Source organism: Microchirus variegatus (genome assembly GCF_963457635.1).
Source record: "Microchirus variegatus genome assembly, chromosome: 17".
Lineage (NCBI taxonomy): Eukaryota > Metazoa > Chordata > Actinopteri > Pleuronectiformes > Soleidae > Microchirus > Microchirus variegatus.
In genome coordinates, this window is record NC_139818.1 from 18,015,688 (window position 1) to 18,038,118 (window position 22,431).

Here is a 22,431-nt window from a genome sequence, read left to right on the forward strand (position 1 = left end):
CTTAATAATATTTCTCGATTTTAGCCACAAGATGACGACGGTGTAGCTGAAAGTGCTGGGGAGGAGGGGGAAACTAGTAAGCAAACCTTAAAAGTTATAAGTTATGCAAATATTCATGTACAGATTGATACGTTACGGTCACGATGAGGATTGTCCACGTGCAACGAAAACCCTGGGATTGTTTAGAGTCACAGGTGGATTATTTTATATCATTTAAAAAAAAAAAAGTTTAATATGCACCTTTAATCTCAATAGAATTAATAGAAACTCTCCAGGACTAATGTTACAGACGTTTATCGCTTTATTATCTTTAAATGCTTAAACAGTTACCGTATCGTTTTTACTGACCGAGCTCTGCCGTCTCGACACTAACGGCGGAAATGCAACGCTAAAAAAAACAACAATCACTGCCCCCACTTCGCCTCAAACCCAGTTTTTAGTTTGATTTTAACTGATTATATGCACAGCTTATTTTATTTTTTTGCAGCATACATGTACACATAACATGAAAACCCTCATCTTTTATTGATTTTAATTTGTTACGGTTTGTATATGAACCAAAAGACTATTAGAATATTATATTGTTTTTTTTCCCAAATTAATTTTTTTTTTATTAATAAAACTAGATGTCTGAAATAATACATGTGAAAGCTAAAGAGTTTTTTAAGGGACATTAACGGACGTTTAATTTTTTGGTTTTTAATCACTGCCTTATTTCTCTGTATGTATTGAAACATTGATTATTGATCTGATTCTGGCAGCTTGATGGTCTGATCTCCTCCGTTTCTAGTTTCTGTTGTTGTGATAATGTCTTACACGTAAATCATATCATGCACTTGCGTACGGGGCATTGTCGAACGAATCTGTATTATTAAGTGACTCCCGGTTATTCATCTTTCGACTCGGACTCCTTTGAATCAAATGCAAATATTCCTCTTTAACCCTTTAAGGTACTACTCAACCATTTGGTCGACCACACTTTAAGTCACTATATTTCATTGGAAAATGCATCACTAAATGTGACTTGTTCTGAATGTTGTACTTTATGAATTATGCAAACCAGGTTTATTATGAACAGACGTCTCAACCGTTTGGTAGAGGCCTGTATCTGAAATACTGTAGGGTCAAAAAAAAAAAAAATCAATAAAAATATTGATTCTCGTTATTGTTATTATAAGTAAATAAAATAATAAAAAAATGCAAAGAAATAATTTTTCCTTTGCTTTTTTCTTGGTGTGTACCTTAAAGGGTTAAAAGTCCATTTAAAAAGGGTTTATTTTTTTACATGTCGATCTCATTAACTTCTACTCATCAAGCAGTTTCAAAACAGACACTGGTTTCTTCTTTTCAGAATTAGCCTAAAGTATCGTAACTGAATGATTATAATAACACAATAAAGACATTAACAAACAGGATTCTCCTAAGGGATTCAGCAACTAGAACTATAATTGTAAGTATATTCAGTTAAATACATCATAAAACGATGCAATTCAGTTTAATTTGAGACGTAAATCAGTGACTGCAAACTGAGCTGTTAAATAAAGAGTATGTTTCTTGTAAATGGGTGAAAACATGTATAAAATAAAAACCTGACTGAACAGAAGTGTTGTAACAAAACCAGGCCAATGATTTGAATAATATTTGCAGAGTTGTGTATGCAGCATGTTTGGACGACGGGGGTTAGTTAAACATCGTACGGTATCATCTCTGGATGCAGCTTTACCCATACTGGAAAAAAAACACACCAACAGAGGTCGATTTTAAAAAGTTCAACTGAACTCTCCCCCCGACTGAAAACCGATATGCAAACGAAAAACGGTCAAAGCAAACCTGTGATTTCATCATCAAACGTAATATGCTGTTCTCATTTTTGTTTACATTTATATATGTTCAGTATATTCTTTGACTTCAAGACTTTGAAACAAACAAAAAAAAAGTCCTGGCTGGAACCTGTGCTTTGTTTTCCGTTTATAGAAATGTACTCGGCAGAATATCCGAAAACCTGTTGCTCTCCATTTAAAGGACCATCGAGCTGGTGTGACACATTCTAATCTAGACCATTAGTGTTCTATTACGTTACTTGCGAGCTGTTCTCAAAGTATGCCGTTATTTCATTCAGAGTTTATTTATTTTTAAATGATGTATATAGCGACTTGAAACGCCTTTATCGATTCTGTAAATTAACTTGCGATCAGATTTGTACTCGACGATTGGTTAATGAAAAGCTAAATGCTGTAAAAAAAAAAAAAAAAAAAAAAAATCAGTCCATACTGAAAAATCAGGACGGGATGCTTTGAAAATGGCTTCGCAGTAATGTGAATGGGTTAAAATATGCAAGACCAACATGTATGGTTTCCTTTCATGTGGACCAAGAAGAAAAAGTGATGAGACACTGGTGTCCCCTTCTCAGCCAATCAGGAATCAGAAATGGCCGCCGTGTACAGACCTCTGGTTCCGATTGGCTGTGGCGTCCTCACGCACTTTTTCTTCTTTATAATCACTTTCGATCCACTTAAGTGTCTTCATGTGATATTTGATTTCAGGTGTAAATGCACGGTTAAACACTCCCGCGTGGTGTGTAAAAAAAAAAAAGGCAAACGGTGTGAATGCACATGGCATGCTGTTTGTTCTGTCATCATTTAAGCCAAACCTGTCGGTGGATAAATGGAGTTCTCTGAAATCTCCCTCTCACTTTTGAGCCTCGTCGTGGAAAACTGAGCTCTCAAAACTTCTCCGTGTGGGGTTTTTGATAAGCGTTTGAATTTTGATATATACTGGATTTAACACGACGACTTCTAAATGAGCCTGAAACAGAGCAGAGAACGTCACGAGTGTGCGGTAAAGAGAGGAACGTCCCTCGACATCTTACAAACCTGATAATCATTATTTTTTCAACAATAAAAAATATTAATCAAAGTGTTTGTGAGATGCATTGTTTTTTTTTTTCCACGAGTCCATTCGGATTAATGAGAGACGCATGTGTGTACATGTAGCCATGAGACTTTAATGATATGCTTGAAGAATCACAACATTTAAGTCATCAAAATACAAAAACTCCTTTTATACAGTGCAGAATCTAATACTGTGTGTAGGCATATGCTCATGTGGTGACTGCTATAATACACTGATATTACAATTGTCCTCAAATGCATGAAAAAGTCTCAACTACAAATGTTCATGGCTCATGTGTTTAACACATTGGTGTTTTCATATAAAAATAGCTTTATAAGAAAAAAGGAGAAACCATCTAGCATAAAAAATTACCTACAAAAGGTGTAATGAGTCATTTTGTTCAGAAGGTTGAGAAAATGGCACAACATCCACATCAATACTGACAATACACAATGCTAAGCTAGGCTAACCACTTCCTTATCTCTTGAAAAAACACACCGGATTGATATCTGAACCTTGTCCCTGCGCACATTTGAACACACACCTACATTATGTGTGAGATCACACAGAAGAGCTCTTTACCCAATTAAACCAGATTCACACCTGATTCAAATAAACGGCTCATTATGAGGCTTTACTCGTGCACGCAATCAGGGGTGTTGGAGCAGAGAAGACAACGAAAACCCATTAGGGCCAAACAACAAAGAAAAAAAAATATTTTGAGAATAAAGTTGTAATATTACGAGATTGTGTCTCATTATTTAATTTTAAAATGTAATTGCTCCGTGTTTCTCATCTTGTCGCAGGTCGCAGCTGATCGTCTTTGCTTGATTGATAATGACTTTATTCTCGCAATATCACCACTTTATGCTCATAATATTACGAGTTTATTCTCATAATATCATTATTTAATTTCATTTTCTCCGCATTTCGCATACTGTCACAGGTTGAAACTGATTATCTTTACTTGATTAGTAATGACTATTCTCATAATATTACAAATGTATGAGGACTACTACATTAAGACAATAAAGCCGTAATATCACAACTTTATTATTTATTGAAAAAGATTTCTTCACAGTTTGGCCCTAATGGCCCCAACTCTGTCCTCTACCTGACGATGATGGCTTCTGGCCAAAATTTGTTCTCACAACCATAGAAAGATGTGCATACGCTCACACATGCACACTTGTGCATTCATGTTAGTAAGGACACGCCTTCCTTAAATTCATATGCATATTAAAAGTGCTGCTGCTTATCTAAACCTTACCTCAACTTAAACCTAAAACCCTAAAGCCAAAGCCTTAATCCTCAAACAGCCCTTTGACGTTGTAAGGACTGGCCAAAATGTCCTCATCGTGGAACCTTCTGCCTCTTTCATAAGGCACGGCTGGTTTAGTGGATTAGTAGAACAACATTTTATCTCAGTTACTTCACCACATGTTGTGAATACATTTTCCCTGTAAATTTATGGCTGTTTTAGCTGGTTCAAATGTTCTCGCCATGGCAATTCGTGACAGGAGGTGGAGTCTAATGCTTGTTACTAGAAGTGGAGCAGTGTCTGTCATGACTCTGATTAGACAGAGTTTTATGTGCTCAACGCAAACATGATTGGCTAGCGCTTGTGCCAAGTATTTACATAATGTAATTGGAATGGTTGACGAACGTTTCTCGACTTGTGCCGCCCACAATGCAGTTTGGCAACATTTGAAGCTGCTCTAAAGTGAATGTGAAGGGTTTTTAGATGATGCCTTCACCACATGTGCAAGTCCAGCATTAGTTTTTCAACATCAAAATAATTTGGGACAGTGATGAGAAACTGGTGTTGGAGGGAGACATTCTTCCTGCTGTGGCTCGAGGAAAAGCTTTTCCTCAAAAGTGCATCTCTGCTCACTATAGTCTCGCTAAGGCTTGTGGGTAATACTTGAGGAAGATCCTCTGTGCAATCTCGTACGTGTCTCCCTGAGGCTTGGTCGGGTACCTTCGGCCGTTGTAAACGAATCCCTTTTCTACCCGGAAAACCGCCTGGTTGAAGGCGTCCTGCTTGAACGGCCGCCCACTGTCCAGACACTCGACCAGCATGTTGACAAACAGCGCCCAGCGCTGCGTGTAGTAGTCCTCCATGAGGCCTCCCCACTCTTTACTGGCATAGTCCAGGATCTCACCACTCGGACCCCATAATGTGAGCTGGTTTCTGGCGTTCATGTCATAAATCTGTGCCTCTTTTTCATCTAAAGCTATGGACCGCGCTCGCTCCAGCCACGTACCCAACAGGAAATTGCGATTGCTGTTTAGCAAGCGACTGAGCTCGGGCAGGAGGTCGTAGACCAGCACGCCACCTGCCGTCATCAGGCCTGGCAGTTTTTGTTTATTGAAGGCGTCCACGATGTCCCGGTAAAAAGAGGTCGTCAAGACTTGCAGAACCTGCCTCGTCACGTCCACGAGGTCATGTCGGAAGGTCTCCTTGGACATGAGAGGCGGAGCCGCCTCCATTATCAACTTCCAGGCTTTGTACAGGCCAGCCGGATCGTACCAGAGGTCAGAGTTCATGCGGAAGGAGGGCCTACGCACCAGCGGGCTGTGGTTGTGGTTTTTGTAATGCGGCGTGGTGCAGTTGTAGACGCTAGAAAACAGGAGCATCCACGCAGCGGGCAGGTTCTCTTGCGTGCTGCCGTAGCGGCGTATCGCGTACAGCGACGCCCATTTCAGCAAGTTGACCGGCTGTTTGCGCCAAGCCAGCTCGGTCATCAACTCGTAAATCACAGGGTTTTGCTCGATGCCCTCGGGAGCGATTCCTATGCCCACTAGGGTGGAGTTGGGGAACTGCAAGGCTTTGAAAGGCCCCGAGTTGATGCTCTCCACTGTGCCAAAGAAGCCACTGTTGCCGCCAAAGTTATGCAGCATGCACCAGATGAACGGCTGCCCATAGAAAGAGTCGGTGAAAGAGAATATTGGTTCGGTCTCGGCGAACAGGTCCAGCACGATCATTCGCCCGAGGGGCACGCCGTGTAGCAGCGCCTGGATCTGGGCCGGCTTCCAGAATGTGGCGTCACTGAAGAACAGCCAGCCTTGCATCAGCCAAACAGCCTGAGGATCAACTGGGGAGGAAATAATGTTTGATTTGTATGAGGAACAAGAAGGGAACAAATCTCACATGACTGTAAATGATAGGGTTGGACAACAGGTCATCAATGAGTCATTCAACTCATCCGCTCACCTGCAGTCATCGAGGCAAAGACAGAGCGACTGATCGCAGACAGGTAGGCGGGGTCAGAGGAAGGAGGAGTCATCTCGTTAAAGGTGTCCGTGTTATAAACGTGATCGGTGCCAAATTGCTTCACCATCTGCGACAGATAGAGGGAGCCGATCCGGAGGAAAAGTGGGTCCCGAGGGTCTAAGACATAGGAGCACGAGAAGCTGCAGTTGAAATGAGACCAGGGCCCCAGTCTGGTTACGTTTGCATCTGGAAACAACCTAAAAGACAAAGAACACGTCAAGTGATTCAGGTTTTAATCTGGTTAGACTGGTAGGTTTGAGATTTTGACGCCACTTCCTCATAACATTGGGTGTCTTATTGGATCAGCGCCATTCATTTTATAGTTTCCCTCAATACAGATTCGGCTGACATTCAATCTTGTTTTTTGTTGTAGAAGTAATTGTAATATCAGAGTGGGTAACACCTTGTACATAAAGCAAACAAACAAAATACTTGAACATAAAACTTTAATGGCTAACCTGAGGATTCCCTTGGGAATGTTTCCAGAGAAGGCTGGCAGCACAGGAATCATGCCCAACGATCGCATTCGATCCAAGATTTTAAACTGTTAAAAGAGAGGAAATATCACGTCAAGTAAATCAGCATCAGGCTGCTTTCAAAATTTACCTAAAACTACAAAACCCCAAAAATAAGACCCCACTTGTAATACACTTGATTGAAATGAAGTAGTGTTTATTTATTAGTTATCAGTACTTGGAGGTAGAGCTGGTTCATGTGCCAGGACTGTGGAAGTGGTCCGCCGAACTTTAACATGTTTCCCATTCGGTTCCAGGCAAGAAACGCCGGGCCAGAGAAGAACTCCTCAATTTCAGACTGGTTTAACCCAAGAGTACGGTAAACCTGAAAGGAAAAAGCCAATGTTCACACAAAAAATGGCACAATTATGCCAAACAATGAGCCAATAACACCTCTTCTTATAACTATTTTTTAACTGTTCTGCTACGGTTTTATGAAGGTGAAGATGTTTTTTTCTAACCTCTTGCCACACGGCTTCCTGTCCAGTGAAAGCCAGTGGCAGATTGATGCCGTTCAGTGCCATCCAGTCGATCTCTCTTTCCCATCGTGGCCAGTCCCACCACACAGAGGAATAACTGAACGTGCAAACGTTCTGGTAATACCGAAATCTGGGAGGCAGATACAGAAATACATATTTACTTATGACACATCTGGTACATGTATACTTAAAATATTAAGTTCAAGGTTTTGGCATTAGTCTAAAGTCTAAACATGTGATGTGTTATTTTAAATCTTTGCCAGAGATGAGATTTAGGATCCATAACTTCTCCTTTCACTTTAAACCCTGTTCATGAAACAATCAATAGGAAGACAAGTTATTTACCAGCGATTTTACCTACAATTCATACTGTAAATGGCTGTGAACTGACTCAGGGTTTCAGGGAGTCATGGGAAAAACTGTCTCACGTGTGACATGGTTTTTTCCAGTCTAACTAACAGCGCACATGACATAACTGCAGTTAGCCGATGCGAGTGTAATGCACAACAGATAATTAAAAAGGGAAGAGTCCTTCAAAGGGACCCGGCAATAGTACAAGTGTCCACAGAGCTCCCGAGTGAACAATGACTAAAAATGTGTGCAACGACCATGCTCCACTAGTCATGCACCCATGGTGCCACGTTACAATCCCACCAAATACATATAAAACACAGACAGTCACATCATCTGATCATATTCTTCACAGTCATTTAACTGTCACTTGCAGGGGCAGCATGTAAACACAAATTAGATTATCTAATATACTGATAACACCATCAGGGTCTGTGGCAGCTACTATGAGGACTTGGCATGAACTCTGACGGATCCGATACGACGTTTTGCTGACGTGAGTAAAACTGCTCTGCCAACAATTTCTACACACACGGGCCATACAATAGAGAGACATTGGTGTTTACAAATTGGACAGTCGCTCCAGTCTTTCTTGCCCTCAATTACGTAGCGGTGTAGTGAGGACTACAATCAGAGTCACAGTCAAAAGTTGCTGTTGTGTTTATAAACGGATGAAGTTAATATTTTATGGCTTACTGGATGCCCCTCTTTAATTAATCTAAATTTTTAGTGAGGATTTCTGAGGTTATAGCTGGCTGAAGTGCAGTCAATGCATTTTAAATGCATGTTATACTGTTCATTGATAGCATATCACTTTTATAATCTAATCACATGGTTTCTTTTTCACCTGAAAAGTCACAACCATAGACTGTCCAGCGTGTATGTGCAATGTTTTATCGCCAATTTTCCTCTAAATGGGAGCAAATTAACAAAACTGGCATCATATTCTATTGAAAGAAAAATGTTCACGGTTTAAAAAAGTGGAATAAAAAAGGCTAATTCATTATTTTTCTGCCTTACTGGTTGGCTATGGCTATTTTCCATGTTTATGGCTGCAACCTGTAGTCTCACCATTAAATGTCACCAACTCTAATCCATTGAACCTTAAAAGTGTCCCTGCTGGCAGCCATGTTCACAGGGAATAAGTAAACACAGTCTTGAAATGTCACATTTAAGATTTTATACTTGAAGGAGGTGGAAAAGTTGATAAAAGATATGTGAATAAATGCAATGGAAGATTCCTAGACTTAGTGCAGGAAGCAAACAGCTCGTGGCGTGGACTTTGGCGCCACCTATCGCCTATCTGGGTAAACTTAACCCTAATATAAATGGATGAAAACACACATATAATGCTAATTTTCTTTAAGGGGAATTTTGAAAGTTCGTTTAACTTTTAAACTTGTTGTTAATTTAAATGCAACCTGAGATATGTCCGTATACAAATTCAACTCAAAAAACTATAAACAACTATGCCTTTAAATTCTGATGATTAAAGCATGCAGTAAACTGTGTGTGATATAAGCCGAATTAAAGAGCAGATGAAACCACTCTGTGTGAACCATATATCTTTGTTATTGTGCATCACAGTAGGTCACACTGACCTGTGCGGAGTGTTGATGCGCAGGACGCCGGTGAGCTTTGGCAGAGGACTCGGTAAATCCAGCTGATCTCCAGACCAGGAAACATGGCAGTTGCAGAAATACTTCAGGTAGTTGTAAATACCGGTGGCCACGGCCACTCCCGTGCTGCCCGTGGCGAAGACTTTGTTGTTTTTCGTGTACCGGAGTTCGCACACGTCCCGGCTGTGGTTGAACAGGCTCCCGTTCACTGACACTATGAACTCCGCGGACCTGTTCCCGAGCAGCCGCTTCAGGAGCTCCGCCACGGCTCGACTCTGCGCCTTGTCGCTGGCTCCGGGTTTAATGTGGTCCAGAGTGGGGAACTTACAGTGAGCCGTTAGAAACAGACAGAAAAGGACCAGCAGCAGCGGACTACAGCTGCTCCTGAGGGACATGGTGGCGATAAAGTCCCGGCGTCGACGAAACGCACTTTCAATTCACACTGAACTTTGCACGAGTTTAAAAACACCCGAGATTTCTTTTCTTCAAACGCTCAAAAACAGGAAGCGGCGGGTTAGTGAAAGGCTTGCGACCAATCACAGAGCGAGGAGTGCAGCCTCCGCTGAAGCCCTCAGCCAATCAGAGGACGAGGATTTTGTATAGGAGTCATGGGATTGTGATGTAAAATAAATGTACACCGTTATTGTGTTTAGGTTGTTTTTAAATTGGAAATAAAACATTTAAACAAAATGTAACATGATGTTACCGAGTTATTGTAGTATTGTTCCAATTTGTTATATACTTTTAAACTTGATTGAAGAGCCAAAATAATGTTTATATCTTTATAAAAAACACAGACAACATATATATAAAAGAATAGAGTGTGTCATCCTGCACATAAAACAGTACACAACATTTCTTATTATGACCCAACATAATAAGAAATGGGACTAAACCAAAGAACTTTAAACACTTCCCTAAAAGACAGAATGGGGAAAGTGAAAATCACTGACCTTTCAGTTTGAATAATGCTAGTTATGCAAGGAAATTGGCTAAAATACTGGATAATATTGTATATTTGACAGGAAGAAAAGTACAAAATCAATGAAAGATAAACCGTGTAATTCAATTAATTAAAAAAAACAAAAACTTTTATTTCCATATCCAATCCAAACATCAAAACTTCCAGTAAAATGTAGCACAAAGAGGAAATAAATCAAAAATTCCCAAAGAGAAAACAGACATTACAGACAGTAGCAAACACACAGCAGCAATGAGCTGAATCACACGCATACATACACATATATGTAAAGATGATTCAAGGACTAACAAAAGTACAGCATTAGCAAAAATAAAAAATAACTGTCTGCTGGTGTGAGCAACAAAGTGCTTGTTCACTCATCTGTACACAATCTGCATGAGCTTGTATTAAAGAGTAAGTAAGAGGCAAAAGTGGCACAATAGCTATCATATATAGTTAAATCATCTGATATTATTTGGCTGAATTGGACTCGTCCTTTATTTCACAGTGACTTTTCCTGAGGTTTCCCCGACTTCATTTCATCGTTGGTGAGTTGCGTTTACTAAGAAAGAAGAGACTACTAAATGCTCCTTGGTTGAGACTGCTCGTGGTGCAGCGTTAAATAAAGATTGCTTTAAATGTCCTGTATGGGCGGACAGTGCCGTCTCCCAACAAAAAGGCACACATCTAGTACAGGGTCGGAGTATCTCCACACAACTGTGAGGAGAACGGAGCTGGAAAAAGGGGCTGAGGGTGAAGATTTTACAGCTAAGGTTAATGGTTTATCTGTATATATAGAAGCAGAGGGATTCAGAGGAAATGCTGTACACAAGACTACAGCTGAAGTGCTTATTCGCTGATAATTAAAAGTCCCTTTTCATGCAAAATCATGCATATTTCTGACACGTCAAATGAGTGAGTTTTTATGCAATTTTGTGATGCTAACTAAATCGCGTACAAAATTAAACCTGAATATTTTTTTGTTTTTTAATTGTGGACAGGTGGTTGACATGACAAACATGTTTTAACATATCACACTGTTTAAAGTAAAAACAACTTCAATGACTGTATTGAACACAATCTGATAACAACACTTATCAGAGTGTTTCAATCAATCATTGGTTATTGACATTGTGAGATCAGAGTATAGCACCTAAAAACCATGCGACCATCTTGCTGTGTAGCAGGGAATAATGAGAACGTCAGAGAGTGGCCGCAACAGAAGCAGTTCATTAAAAAATATATATTACACAGAAAGCGAGCACCACCACCACCACCGTAGCAGTCACAGATTCAAATTCAGTTTGTAAAAGCTGGACTATGTAACCTCTGAAAGGAGACATCGAACAAAAAATATGAGCTTGTGAGGAACACGCTCGAGTTTCTCTGCTACAGTTTCAACGGACTATAAAACTACCATGAAGTGCATTTATGGTCCTTTAGACTTTGTATTTTCTATTATAAAACTCTGAATAATCACAACTGCTGCTGTGTCACTTTGGATAGTAGTTTAAAAACATAGATGCATACAAATAAACTGAACCTGAATGCAATGTAAAAAAAAAACAAAACATGGCATAATACTGCTTATTATGAATTATGTTAATAAAAATAGCTTTTTATGATATTTGAGTGCTGGACCTTGTTGACTGGAATTAAATATAGAATTTAATCTATATTATAAACACGGTTTAATAATGAAAAATGTGTTTTTAATGACCACATCAGCATTATGGTTTGCGTAAGCTATTGGCAATAATATAATAATCTTAAGAATTAAGAATCCCACGACAAAAGTGCAGCGACTAACCTGTGCCTTGTCGTCACTCGGCTGGGTGTCTGGTGTCCACACACACTCTGATTAACTCTGGGTGAAGGCAGGTGTTGTTTGCATTATCATAATAATATTTAAAAAAAACTTTTTTTTCAAATGTCATATGGATTATCTTGCTGATATAACTTGTAGAAGATGTCCACGAGAGTGTGGAGCTGTAAAATCCATGTGATCACCGTCACCTGTGCCCGATTACTCTGCCTGTGCACCTGGGCCACTCCATATCACCCCGTGTGGAAACTTCTAGGTAAGGCTACAACTAAAGGATACACAGACAAGAATAATCAAACTAATAAACCAAATGAAACTCAATTAGGAAAGGTTGCTATAAAAGGAGATCTCTACAGAGATTCTAAAAATAAATTCCCTCCATTATTATAGCCGTTATCGAAGAATGTATTTAAGGAACTTTCGTTTTTACAACTTTGAACTGCACTCGATATTTTTTTTGTTTGTTTCATCTTGTTTTATTTTACTTTGGATTTCTATCACTAGCCAGTAAACGTTATAAAAGCTGCATTTCCACTGAGTGGACCGGTTCGGTTCCGATTTAACAGATAAAATAATTTTGTTTCTACGTCTTAAGGCGTAAGCCACAGCTAAGCTAACGACAAAGCAGCAGCTCTGATGCACATATCTGAAAGACATATTTGTGGATTTGTACTCATCATTTAAAGGAAATGACTCAAGTTTGACGATGAAGGGGAATTCTATTTCCCCATCATCATCCTGTAAAATACTGCTGGTGTTCACAGTGGCTAATGTTCAGCATAGGTTACATAGTCTCAGTTTCAGATTTGTTTTTCTTCAAGGTTTTCTGGTCACGACTATGAGTTCACTGTGTAAAAATGACACAAATTTGAATCGAAGCAACTTAGACATTTGTATGGCGCTAGAAGCAATCAGGCACACATGAATGCACAAGCTTACATATATAAACTAACTGTATGTCTCAGTTACATATATATATATATATATATATTTAAAAAAAAAATCCCATTGACCCAAAACATCTCCACCTGACCACCCTGAGAAACTATGATACATTTGAGAGGACATTAAGACATGTGCCTCTGACAAATTACCTGTAACACTGACTCTGTAAAGCAGGTTAAACATCTACAGAGAGACACAGGGCGCTTTCACACTGGAGCTGTTTGGTCCGCTTTAAAACGACCAGAGTTTATTTCCTCGTATAGTCTCCAACTCTGGTGTGGACCAAAGACAGGAACTCTGGTCCTCCCTGAAAACGTGGGTCTCGCATAGAGTGTCAAGTCTCTCGCTCTCCACCGTCTTTTTTGGTACTGCTGCATTCGTCTCAAGTACAGAGCAACATGTTGGATGGCTCGCTGCCTCGCCTGCTGCTCATACTGGTGTCTGGCGAGCAGCTTTAGTAACTGTGTGATGATGTCCACGCGGTTCAGTCTGCTTACAAATGTGCCCCCACAAATGAGTCCCCACCCCCAGACTATTATCCTGGTGTGAAAGCGCCCATAGCCACTACTGTTCTCCTCTCCTACAGGCACATATAACGTTGTGATCAGTGGAGAATTATAAAGTGGATCTGTCAAAATGACTGACGATGACAGAACATTTGCTGCGACTGGTTGCAGTTCAGATAGTATTACAAAAGTGTGGGTGTTTCTGTTGGATAGGACAAACAAGAACCTGACATTGTGGAGCAGGTTCAAGACTGCTGGCTGCTCCACTGGTTAGGCATGGGCCTCCGGAGCAGCTCCTCCACGTGACGGGCCACGTCCATTGTGTCCTCTAGGTCAAAGTCTCCATCTGCATCCAACATGGTGTCGCCCCTGATGAGAAAAGAGCAGAGACAGACTTTAAAGAAAGAAGTCACATTAGGAAAAAAACTACTGGATGTTCTACAGTGATCTTTCCAGTGTGCACAAGTCCCAGACAGTGTTGCCGGATCAGATTGACAGTTTCCAGCACATTTTAAAACCCGCCCAATCCAATAAAAAACAGCCCAAACCACGAAGTTGCCAGATACCCGTGTAAACCCGCAAAATTGTATCACATGCAATAGAAAAACACATCCAGAGCTTCATATATGCATCACCACACATAAATGGTAGATTCATTTTTTGCAAATTGCAACCAACAAGAGTGCAGTAAGTAAATCAACCATAGGCTACACAAATTGCAAAATGAGATTAGTAATAATGCTAGCTGCACGTAAAAAGGTGCACTTTTAAGCCATGTAAGCCTACAAGAACTTGGAAAAGTAGCCCTATTGGGCAGAAAAACGCCCAATCTGGCAATACTGGCCCCAGAGAAATGAAACATGATCCATATGGTAGTAGATAGACACAATTCTCTGTAAATGTCAGTCTTTTATTAGAAGCTACAATATCATAAATCCTGGTAGTCAGATTTGAAGTCGGGTAAATGTATACGAGGATTATAATGAAAACGTTTTAACTTCACAAATACTTCAGATAAATTTGGTTAATATATGAAGAAAGTGTACTTACATGGGAGGGAAAACAGAAAAGTTGTTGGGGTGGCTCACAGAGGAAGACGCTGTCTGATCCATGAATGATGGAGTCGAGCCGCTGGGTTCAGGGTTTGGGGTGGTAAATCTACCAGAGACATTACAGGCAGCAATTTCAGTCAACAGTCGTCAGAAAACTAAATCAAAACTGTAAATACACCCATGCACTGTGGATGTGCATTAATAATGACTTTAGAACAATAACAAAACTTACTCTGGCACAACTTGTTTGATCTGTGGTTTCACGTATCCATCCACTGCTTTTGCTGGAAGAGAACAGAATTTCACCAAATAATACAGATGTTTCACTGCAGTAGGGTGACAACTAATGATTATATTAAAAACCAATTAATCTGTACCAAGTTGTTTGGTCCACAAAATGTCAGAAAATGTTTTCCAAAACCTCAAAATTATATTTTCAAACCGACTCCTACTAATTATTTATACAATTGTTGTATTCTCGTCCTGTCGTGAGGAAATTTTCGTCTTGAGATGTGTATTAAATTTCTGCTTTTAAAAGGCTGCTACGAAATCTTTAGGTGCATGTGTATAAAGTTCTCTTCCATGCAGTTGTGTGTATTTTAGCTCATAGCAATGATGTATTGTTGTGAAGTGAATTAAGTTAAGGATAAGGATATGGATACATACAGAGCGGAGGAGTGTAGTACTTGGCAAAAACCTCGTCTTTGGGCCGGTCAGGATACAGAAACAAGAGGTGGTTCAGGTCACTAATGCGATCGGCCAGGGAGCGGATGGAGAAATCCTTGGTAGTGTAAGGCAACAGATTCCAGACCAGCCTCTCCCCTTAATCCAAGACAGGAACGAGTGGAGTCAGGGGGGTGGATATATACAGGAGTAAATTGTACAGGAATGCTGTAGCAACACATGGTGTAAAAAAGAGCAGTTTGGCACCTTGTTTGTTGGGATTCTCAGCCACCCATGCGATGGTGATGCCTCCAATCTCAGAGTCACTGAACCGCAGCAGGAAGCTGCCGTTGGGTTTGGACAGCAACATGTCCTGAGCCTGCTGCTTGTTTACGAAGCCCAGGATGGCCCTGGATACAGAACACAGTGTTTTGAGTGAGAGACCAAGGAGGAAACACAGAAGAGGAAACCCTGGTCTAAAGCCTTTACTGTGTTCATTTAATGTCTGCATCAATAAGTGATTCATAAGTCAGTCGGGATTGAGAAGTAAAGAAAAGTTTCTAGGACTCTCTATGATATTTATACTATGATCCATTTTAGAGAAATTAAGTATTTAGAGTTGCTTTAACTCCCCTTGAAAATCTTGACCTCCAGTGGATTTATTTTTGATTTCCCTGCAATTATTTTTAAGTGTAGAAAAGATAACACCACTCTAGCATGTGATTACAAGTGTAACAAAGCTAAGAAAGAGAATGGACACACTGACCTGGAGATGCTACCTTTTTTTGTTTGTTTGCCCCAATTTTAATGTCTATCCAAGAACTGGATAACTACTTTCTGGGAGAGAAAACAGTTAGGAATACCCCAGTCTGTCTGGTCAAAAACCCTGTTAAACTCCAGTTAAAAGTGTTAAAATGGTCAAATGACTCTGCTATTCATGTGGCAAGGATGAAAACCAACCACTGGTAATGGAAAGAGAGTTTATCACCTTGTTTTAAAGCTGCTAAACCTGCTAATTTTAGTGGGAAAGAGGCTCAAGAGTCATTACCCATCATTCCAGTGAGGCTTCAGATGCTTCTTCATGAGCTCCACAACTCCATCAAACCACTGCCAGAAGGTGAAGCTGCGTCCAGGTAAGCTCTCCTGTTTATGCACACACACACACACACACATACAAAATAGACTATTATACTGCTGATGTGTCTGAATTTCATAGTTAGTTGTAGAGCTGTGAAAATGAGGCAGGCTCACCCTGTTGAACTGGGCCCAGGAAATGGTCATGCTCTTGTAGTCCTCCGGGTTGTTACTGCTGCTTGAAAATGCCTTCTGTGCCAGGAAGACCAGGTTGTCCTCGGACAGGCCACGCCCACTGTGCATCTCTGCCTTGTACTTCATATCGAGGGCCTCGCACAGCTGGGGCCACAGCACCTTGTCAGGCACAATGAATGGCACCCTGCCCTGTGGAGAAGAGCACATTCACTTTAAACACATGACGATGCTTATTCTAAAGAAGCCCATGATTCTATACGAGACCTGTGAACACTGTGTGGAGTTATGAGAAACTACTGTGGCAAACTTACCGGCTCAGCAAAGGCATTGTCCCACAGCACTGTCGCTGTGGCATTGTTGTCCTGACTGCCGTGGACAATCACTACGACAGGCAGTGACAGAGTCTGCAGGTTACAAACACAAAAAAGAAATGGATAAAAGGTCTTTAACTATTATTTACTTATATACTTAATAAAAGATCAAATGTTGCATCTGTTTACTTTGACATGGAAGACGAGCTCGTTTCCGCCGACACTGAACTGGGACTCGAAGAGAACCGTAAACTTCTCCTCCGTGACCGACTCTGCGCCACGACGGTCAGAACGCTTGATCCGTTTCAGAGACTGTAAAACATATAATAATATATGAGTATGAAATACTGAAAGAAGATACAATGCCAGTCATTTTGTCACCAGCACAGACTCATACATCTAATTATATTCCTATAAAATATATCAAATGGTGTTTACCATGTTTCTGAAGTGTGCACTGAGGGTTCCAGTGGCCTGGTGATACTCCATCACACAGTTGTTGTTAAGAATCTCTCCACTGCTTTCACTACAAAGACAGAGGGAAAGCTGTTGAAATAATTCAAAACAACCTCCATAAATGTTGTATTTAAACAGAAGGAGGGTCAGCTGCCTTTTAATGATCTGTAATTGGCTCTCCTCACCTGTGTGTGCTCTCGTTCTTTAGCAGAGCTTTGGCCTGCTGCTCGCTGACAATGACGGCCTTGACCATCGGTGGGTTCATGTGAACGTTGAGTTTCCCCCCCACCAGAAGGCGCACAGTGGCTGCAAACTTGGTCTGTGTCTTTAACACCTGGGGCGGCTGCTTTTCAATGATGAAGGTGCTAAAGACAAGAGGATTTTTGTTAATCGGTCATTGTTCTCATCAAGCACAGGCAGCCCAGAGCATACAGAGTTACATAAATGATACCAACATGGGTAGGGCAGTGATAACATGACGCCAGTGGTCTAAAAAAAATTTTTTACCTAGTAACCAACGCAGAGATGATGTCAGTGATGTCACTGTTGAGCTTGCTCAGCAGCTCCTCCATCGGGCCCGGCAGGGGAAGCTGCTGCGTTAGATGTTCACAGCGCCGGATCTGCTGCCGATTCTGCCAGATCAGGTCAGCCAGCTTCTCACACCTTGTGAAGAAGAAGAAGAATTAATGAAGCCAGGTTCATCAGGTTGAAGTAGAAGAAAGTATTTTATGCATGTACAGTACCATGACTGGAGGACATCCAGTCCCCCCTCGTGAGGACCACCGTTTCCAGCGAGCTGCTGCCTCCTCTTCCACTGGATGAGCTCCTCGTCGAGGATTAGAGTCTGCTGCTTCCTCAACAGGCCCAGGGTCTTCAGGTGTTGCTCTGAAAGGTCCTGCAAACATACCGCCAGCCACATGCTAGCTTTAATATACTGGGCTTTGAGAATTACAATGACATTATTTCATATAGTAAAACTGTTTCAAAGTGATCTTTTGCAGAAGCATTTATGTGTATATATGTATTACAGCAGGATGACAGTATACTGTGTGTGTGTCAGTGCAGTGTCTTCATACAAGCCTGTATTTCTGTAGTGTGCTGGCCTCTCTTGTGAGCCAGTCCTCCACAGTGGCTCTCTTGTTCTGTAAGGTGGTCTCCCGCTGAGTACGCTCAGCTTGTGGCAGCGATGACAGGCTGCTCAGCTGGGCTAACACAACAGGAAACAGGTATTTGAAAAAAACAACAAAAAACACTACTGATGACTTATTTTACATGCCTGGCCACTGAATGATCAATGGGATCTCTGCTAAGAGATGCAAATGTATCCACGAGTCTCGCCCTCACCCTGGATGCGCAGGTTCTCCTGGTACTGGATGATAAAGTACTCCTGGCTGTGCTGCAGCTTCCTCAGTTCATTCTCAGTCTCCTGTGTTGCCAGGCGGAGTTCCTCAAAGGCCTGGTTAATCTGCTGGTGCCGCTGTGACAGGCTGTCCATGGCCTGGCCCGCAGTCTCAGAGCTGGCCTGCACATTTATTCATTATTTTATCCTCTGACAACAATATGTAAATCTCAATATCTGTCAACACAATGGAGTGTGTGATGATAGAAACCTCATCAACGCTTACATTTGTGGCTTCTTGAACCAGCCTCTGCTCTGAGTGCAGTATGTGTTTAATGCAGCGGACCAGCTCTAGAGGACATCGGTCATAAGTGCTCTGCAGAGAGAGAGATTAAAAAAAAAGTGGATGTGAAATGGGTGTTCTACTATTCTGGAAAGATATTCACCACTACACAGGATTCAGGAGAAACATATCTTCTCCTGTAGATCATATTCATGTCAAGACGAGTTGTCAATTTTCCTTAAGAATTGCAACATCTACTTCATAGCAGGAAGAATACAGAGACTACTTGCTTACCTTGAGCTGGGTGGCATAGTGGCCCAGCTTGATTTTGAGCAGAAAGCCATCTTCTCCTCCCTGAAGCTGGGCTTTCCTCTGCAGCTCTGCCACCAAGTTGTCCAGCAGACGCTTGGCTTTGGCTTCCTCTGCTGGGCTATCTAAATCCACCGAATCCCTGTAAAGCCCACATGCATTATTGTTAGGCTTTAAAACCAATTTAAGGCCAATCTCAAGCTTAGTGATACAATAGCAACTGTTTTGTATTATTATAGTTGACATATAAAGCCAAATAACCCATCTGGAATAATTCTACAGCTAAAAAAAACTTGGTACAAATGATATAAAATCCACAATCCAACTATAAATCAATAAATAAAAAGAGGGTGACTACATACCAGAGCTGGCTCTCAATCCACTGGGCCAGATAGTGTCGCACCTCAATGGGGAAGTGTTGGCCATACAGCGCCTGCATCTGGTGCAGTGCATCCCCCTGCAGCTGCTGGGCTTGGATCCACATCGCCATGGTGGTCCTGTGCAGGCAGGGAAAGAGGGATTGTTGCTTTAGAACAAATCACACTGAAGAACAAGGCAAATGAACAGTGACAGAAAGTAGCAATTAATCAAATGACTGGAGGGGAGAACTTTATTTTTTCTGCAGAAGAGAGGCGTATGGAAAGAAGGTTAATAAAGAGAGAATTGTCAAAACCTGCCAGGCTGCTGAGCCTTTCTAAAATGTGGCCAAAAACGGTTACTACATTCAAATTCCAAATACCGAGGTCTTTTAGGTTTCATTTTTCTGACTTAACTGGCAACCCATGGTTGCTCGGCAGCTGAGACTCTACTGACTGCAATGATTGGTAAACGGCCAATGCATTTTTAATGCAAATATTTTGGCTGTACTGTTGTTGTTGGTGAGTTCAGTTTGTTATATGAACATTATTCCTGAGTCCCTGTGACATATTAGGAGGATTTTATGGCCAGTTGCTTTATATTTATTACATAATGCACCTTTAAGGGAATGCCAGCAATGTTTTCTGAAACATGAGCCAATGTCTACAAAATAGATAAATATGAAGGTAGATTATTAACAGGGGGCCCTGCATGTTTACAGTTAAAAATCTAAAATTGACTACATTTCAACATGCGTATTGTACATACAATTATGGCAATAGTATCGTAAACCATGATTATTATGGGCAATAAAAACGCAAAAGATTATTTTAATATCGCCCATGCCTATAGCTTCAATCCAAGTTTTTCCTGCTAACCTCGGCAAACACATCAGATACTTTATGACACACTTTCTCCTCCATTTAACACAGTTTCAGCAGAAATGTCACTCTGTTAAAAGGTGGAAAAACACACTACAACTAAACTTTACAAATGAATCACCACATTATGAACACCAACATAAAGAGGCACTCATAAATGCAATTATCTGTCAGGTAAAGGAGGCGTAACTTTCACATGTTTGACAAAGAAGACAGCGAAGCACACATCAGTGTGCGGCAGAAAGGAAGCCTGGCTGCGCCGCCGACAACTTTGAGAGGTTATGTAGCTTAGCTATGCTAACATTACTGTACATTGATATTGCGCCCCGTTGTGTAAACAGAGATTCGTTTACAGACGAAACGTGTGAATAGCGACCCCTATCTTAAGATGGTGAATTGCGTGTTCGGTTAATTACTTTCGGTGAGGTAAAGGAGTGTCGCGCAGTTAGCTAACGCAGAGCTGTTGTGCTAGCTAGCGCAGAGGGAGAGAGCTCACTGATGCAGTGGAACTTCACTTTCGTGCTCCACAAGTAGTTGCGCGTTTAACTCACCTGTGAAGAGACTGCACCACACGTCAAAGCAACACCATGGGCAAGCCGAGGGACGCGCACACCCTCTTACACACACATACACACTCTCTCGACTATTAAACCCCACAGGTTTAGTTCGCGTATTTGTCACATCGCCAACTTTGACGCCTTCTGTTCTGGTTTCTGGTAAAGCAGCTGTTGTTGAGCGGCAACAAGTCAAGGACGAGTATTGACGGCAGCTTCCGGTTTCATGTTTCAAAATAAAATAAAAAAGTCAAACGAACCAGAGTGAGAAACGATGTTTGGTTTATTAGTTATTTTTAAGTAGATTTTTATTTTTATTTTTATTTTTTTACCTGAACCTGAAGGTCCTTTATACGTGCTTTACTGAGGCCACCATCTTGCACTGTCATGTTTGGTCAGTAGCCCAAATGGACAAACCAGTTTCATGTTGGGACATGGAACTTCAAAAACAAAGAAGAACAACAAGCTTTCTGGTATGCAAAGGCCACCGTAGTTTGCTGACGCTAGGAACAAGATTGGTGAGTGGAGAAGTCTCTTTTTTAATTTTACCTGAGGCATATTTTTAGCCCAGTAATTGTACTAGTACTTGAGTTAAAATTTGATTTAGAGTAATGGTACTTTTCCCTCTTCTTCTTCGTTTTCTTCTTATTATAGTAACATAGTATTTAGTAATAATACTTTTCAGAAGACAGATTTAATAGTAATTGTACTTGAGAAGAATTTTAGTAAACATAGCAGTCATTGCTATGCTTTCATTATTTTTTTTATTTTTTTTTTTACGATTTTAGCTTTGATACAAAACGTTTACTTCCACATCCGGTTGTATGCAGGCTAACTTCAGGTGACTTGGTACAGTCCTGTCAGCTCTCTTATTTCCGTTATGAGCCCCACCCCCGGCCCGCACCCAGCGAAGTGACAAATACGCAAATCTGTTTTTTTGCGTATTTGTCACTGCGTTTTTGCGTGTTTATTGTGCTTATTACCGCTAATGAGCGTGTACTTATGACTCAACGCAACAGTTCACATGAAAAAAGTTGTGTAAAAAAAACAATATATAACACAATAAACAGAAATTAGGAAATAAACACGGTTTGTTTTATGTTTCTATTGTTTAATATTTGACTTTGAGGTATTTTTATCACAGCTTTGCATGTCATCAGCTTTGTGTTTCCTCTTTCCTGCGACAAACAAACTCTTCCTTCACAGTCTTGAGAGTTTAAAGAATTAAAATGCAATTCATTCTTGTTTCATATTGAAATAGATACAATTTTATTTTATGAAATATGAAGTATACTTAGCTGAAATTAATCCAGATTCATTTTAAAGACTTTAAAATGAAATTCCGTTGCAAATATAGGGTGTTGTACCATTATCTTCCACTAGAGGGAAGTGTAGCCAGAGTTTTTGGCCCTGAGGCCTGATGCATAGCAGGAATTGTTACTCCAAAAACAAACACACATTATTCTTCATTGATTACATATATCATTATCATTTAAGTATATCTGAATATATATTCTATAAAGAGAGACCAAACTCGCCAAGTTCATAGATTATACACCATGGCAATCTTTGGTGACGTGAAATAAA

At 40.6% G+C, this 22,431-nt stretch overlaps 2 protein-coding genes across 2 annotated transcripts; both read right to left on the minus strand.

Annotated features, from left to right (window-relative positions):
- Positions 1-4,785: 4,785 nt before the first annotated feature.
- On the minus strand, positions 4,786-9,528 carry naglu (N-acetylglucosaminidase, alpha; the record flags this gene model as incomplete). Its single annotated transcript, XM_083904036.1, has 6 exons — positions 4,786-5,990; positions 6,110-6,366; positions 6,628-6,713; positions 6,863-7,009; positions 7,146-7,293; positions 9,116-9,528. The coding sequence occupies 6 exons, from the start codon at positions 9,526-9,528 to the stop codon at positions 4,786-4,788; spliced, it is 2,256 nt and encodes a 751-aa protein (XP_083760162.1).
- A 4,010-nt stretch (positions 9,529-13,538) lies between these two features.
- LOC310939415 (signal transducer and activator of transcription 5B-like) lies at positions 13,539-20,955 on the minus strand. Its single transcript, XM_083904162.1, has 19 exons — positions 20,842-20,955; positions 19,415-19,549; positions 19,038-19,194; positions 18,747-18,836; positions 18,466-18,643; positions 18,198-18,328; positions 17,865-18,016; positions 17,629-17,784; positions 17,307-17,486; positions 17,104-17,191; positions 16,855-16,977; positions 16,666-16,758; positions 16,337-16,543; positions 16,134-16,228; positions 15,353-15,495; positions 15,089-15,244; positions 14,655-14,706; positions 14,421-14,528; positions 13,539-13,739 (listed from the first exon to the last, which is right to left on the minus strand). Exons 2-19 carry the CDS (start codon positions 19,540-19,542, stop codon positions 13,616-13,618), a joined length of 2,361 nt encoding a protein of 786 aa, XP_083760288.1. The 5' UTR covers positions 19,543-19,549; positions 20,842-20,955; the 3' UTR covers positions 13,539-13,615.
- Between the last annotated feature and the right edge of the window lie 1,476 nt (positions 20,956-22,431).

Bases quoted from the DNA above. Each gene is read 5' to 3' on its own strand.
- LOC310939415 (XM_083904162.1), bottom strand. From the start codon at position 19,542: ATGGCGATGTGGATCCAAGCCCAGCAGCTGCAGGGGGATGCACTGCAC. The intron at 16,759-16,854 runs GTAAACAGATGC...TGTAACCTGCAG, and splicing joins AGCTCGTCTTCCATGTCAAA to ACTCTGTCACTGCCTGTCGT. The intron at 16,229-16,336 runs GTGAGCCTGCCT...GTGCATAAACAG, and splicing joins CCTGGGCCCAGTTCAACAGG to GAGAGCTTACCTGGACGCAG.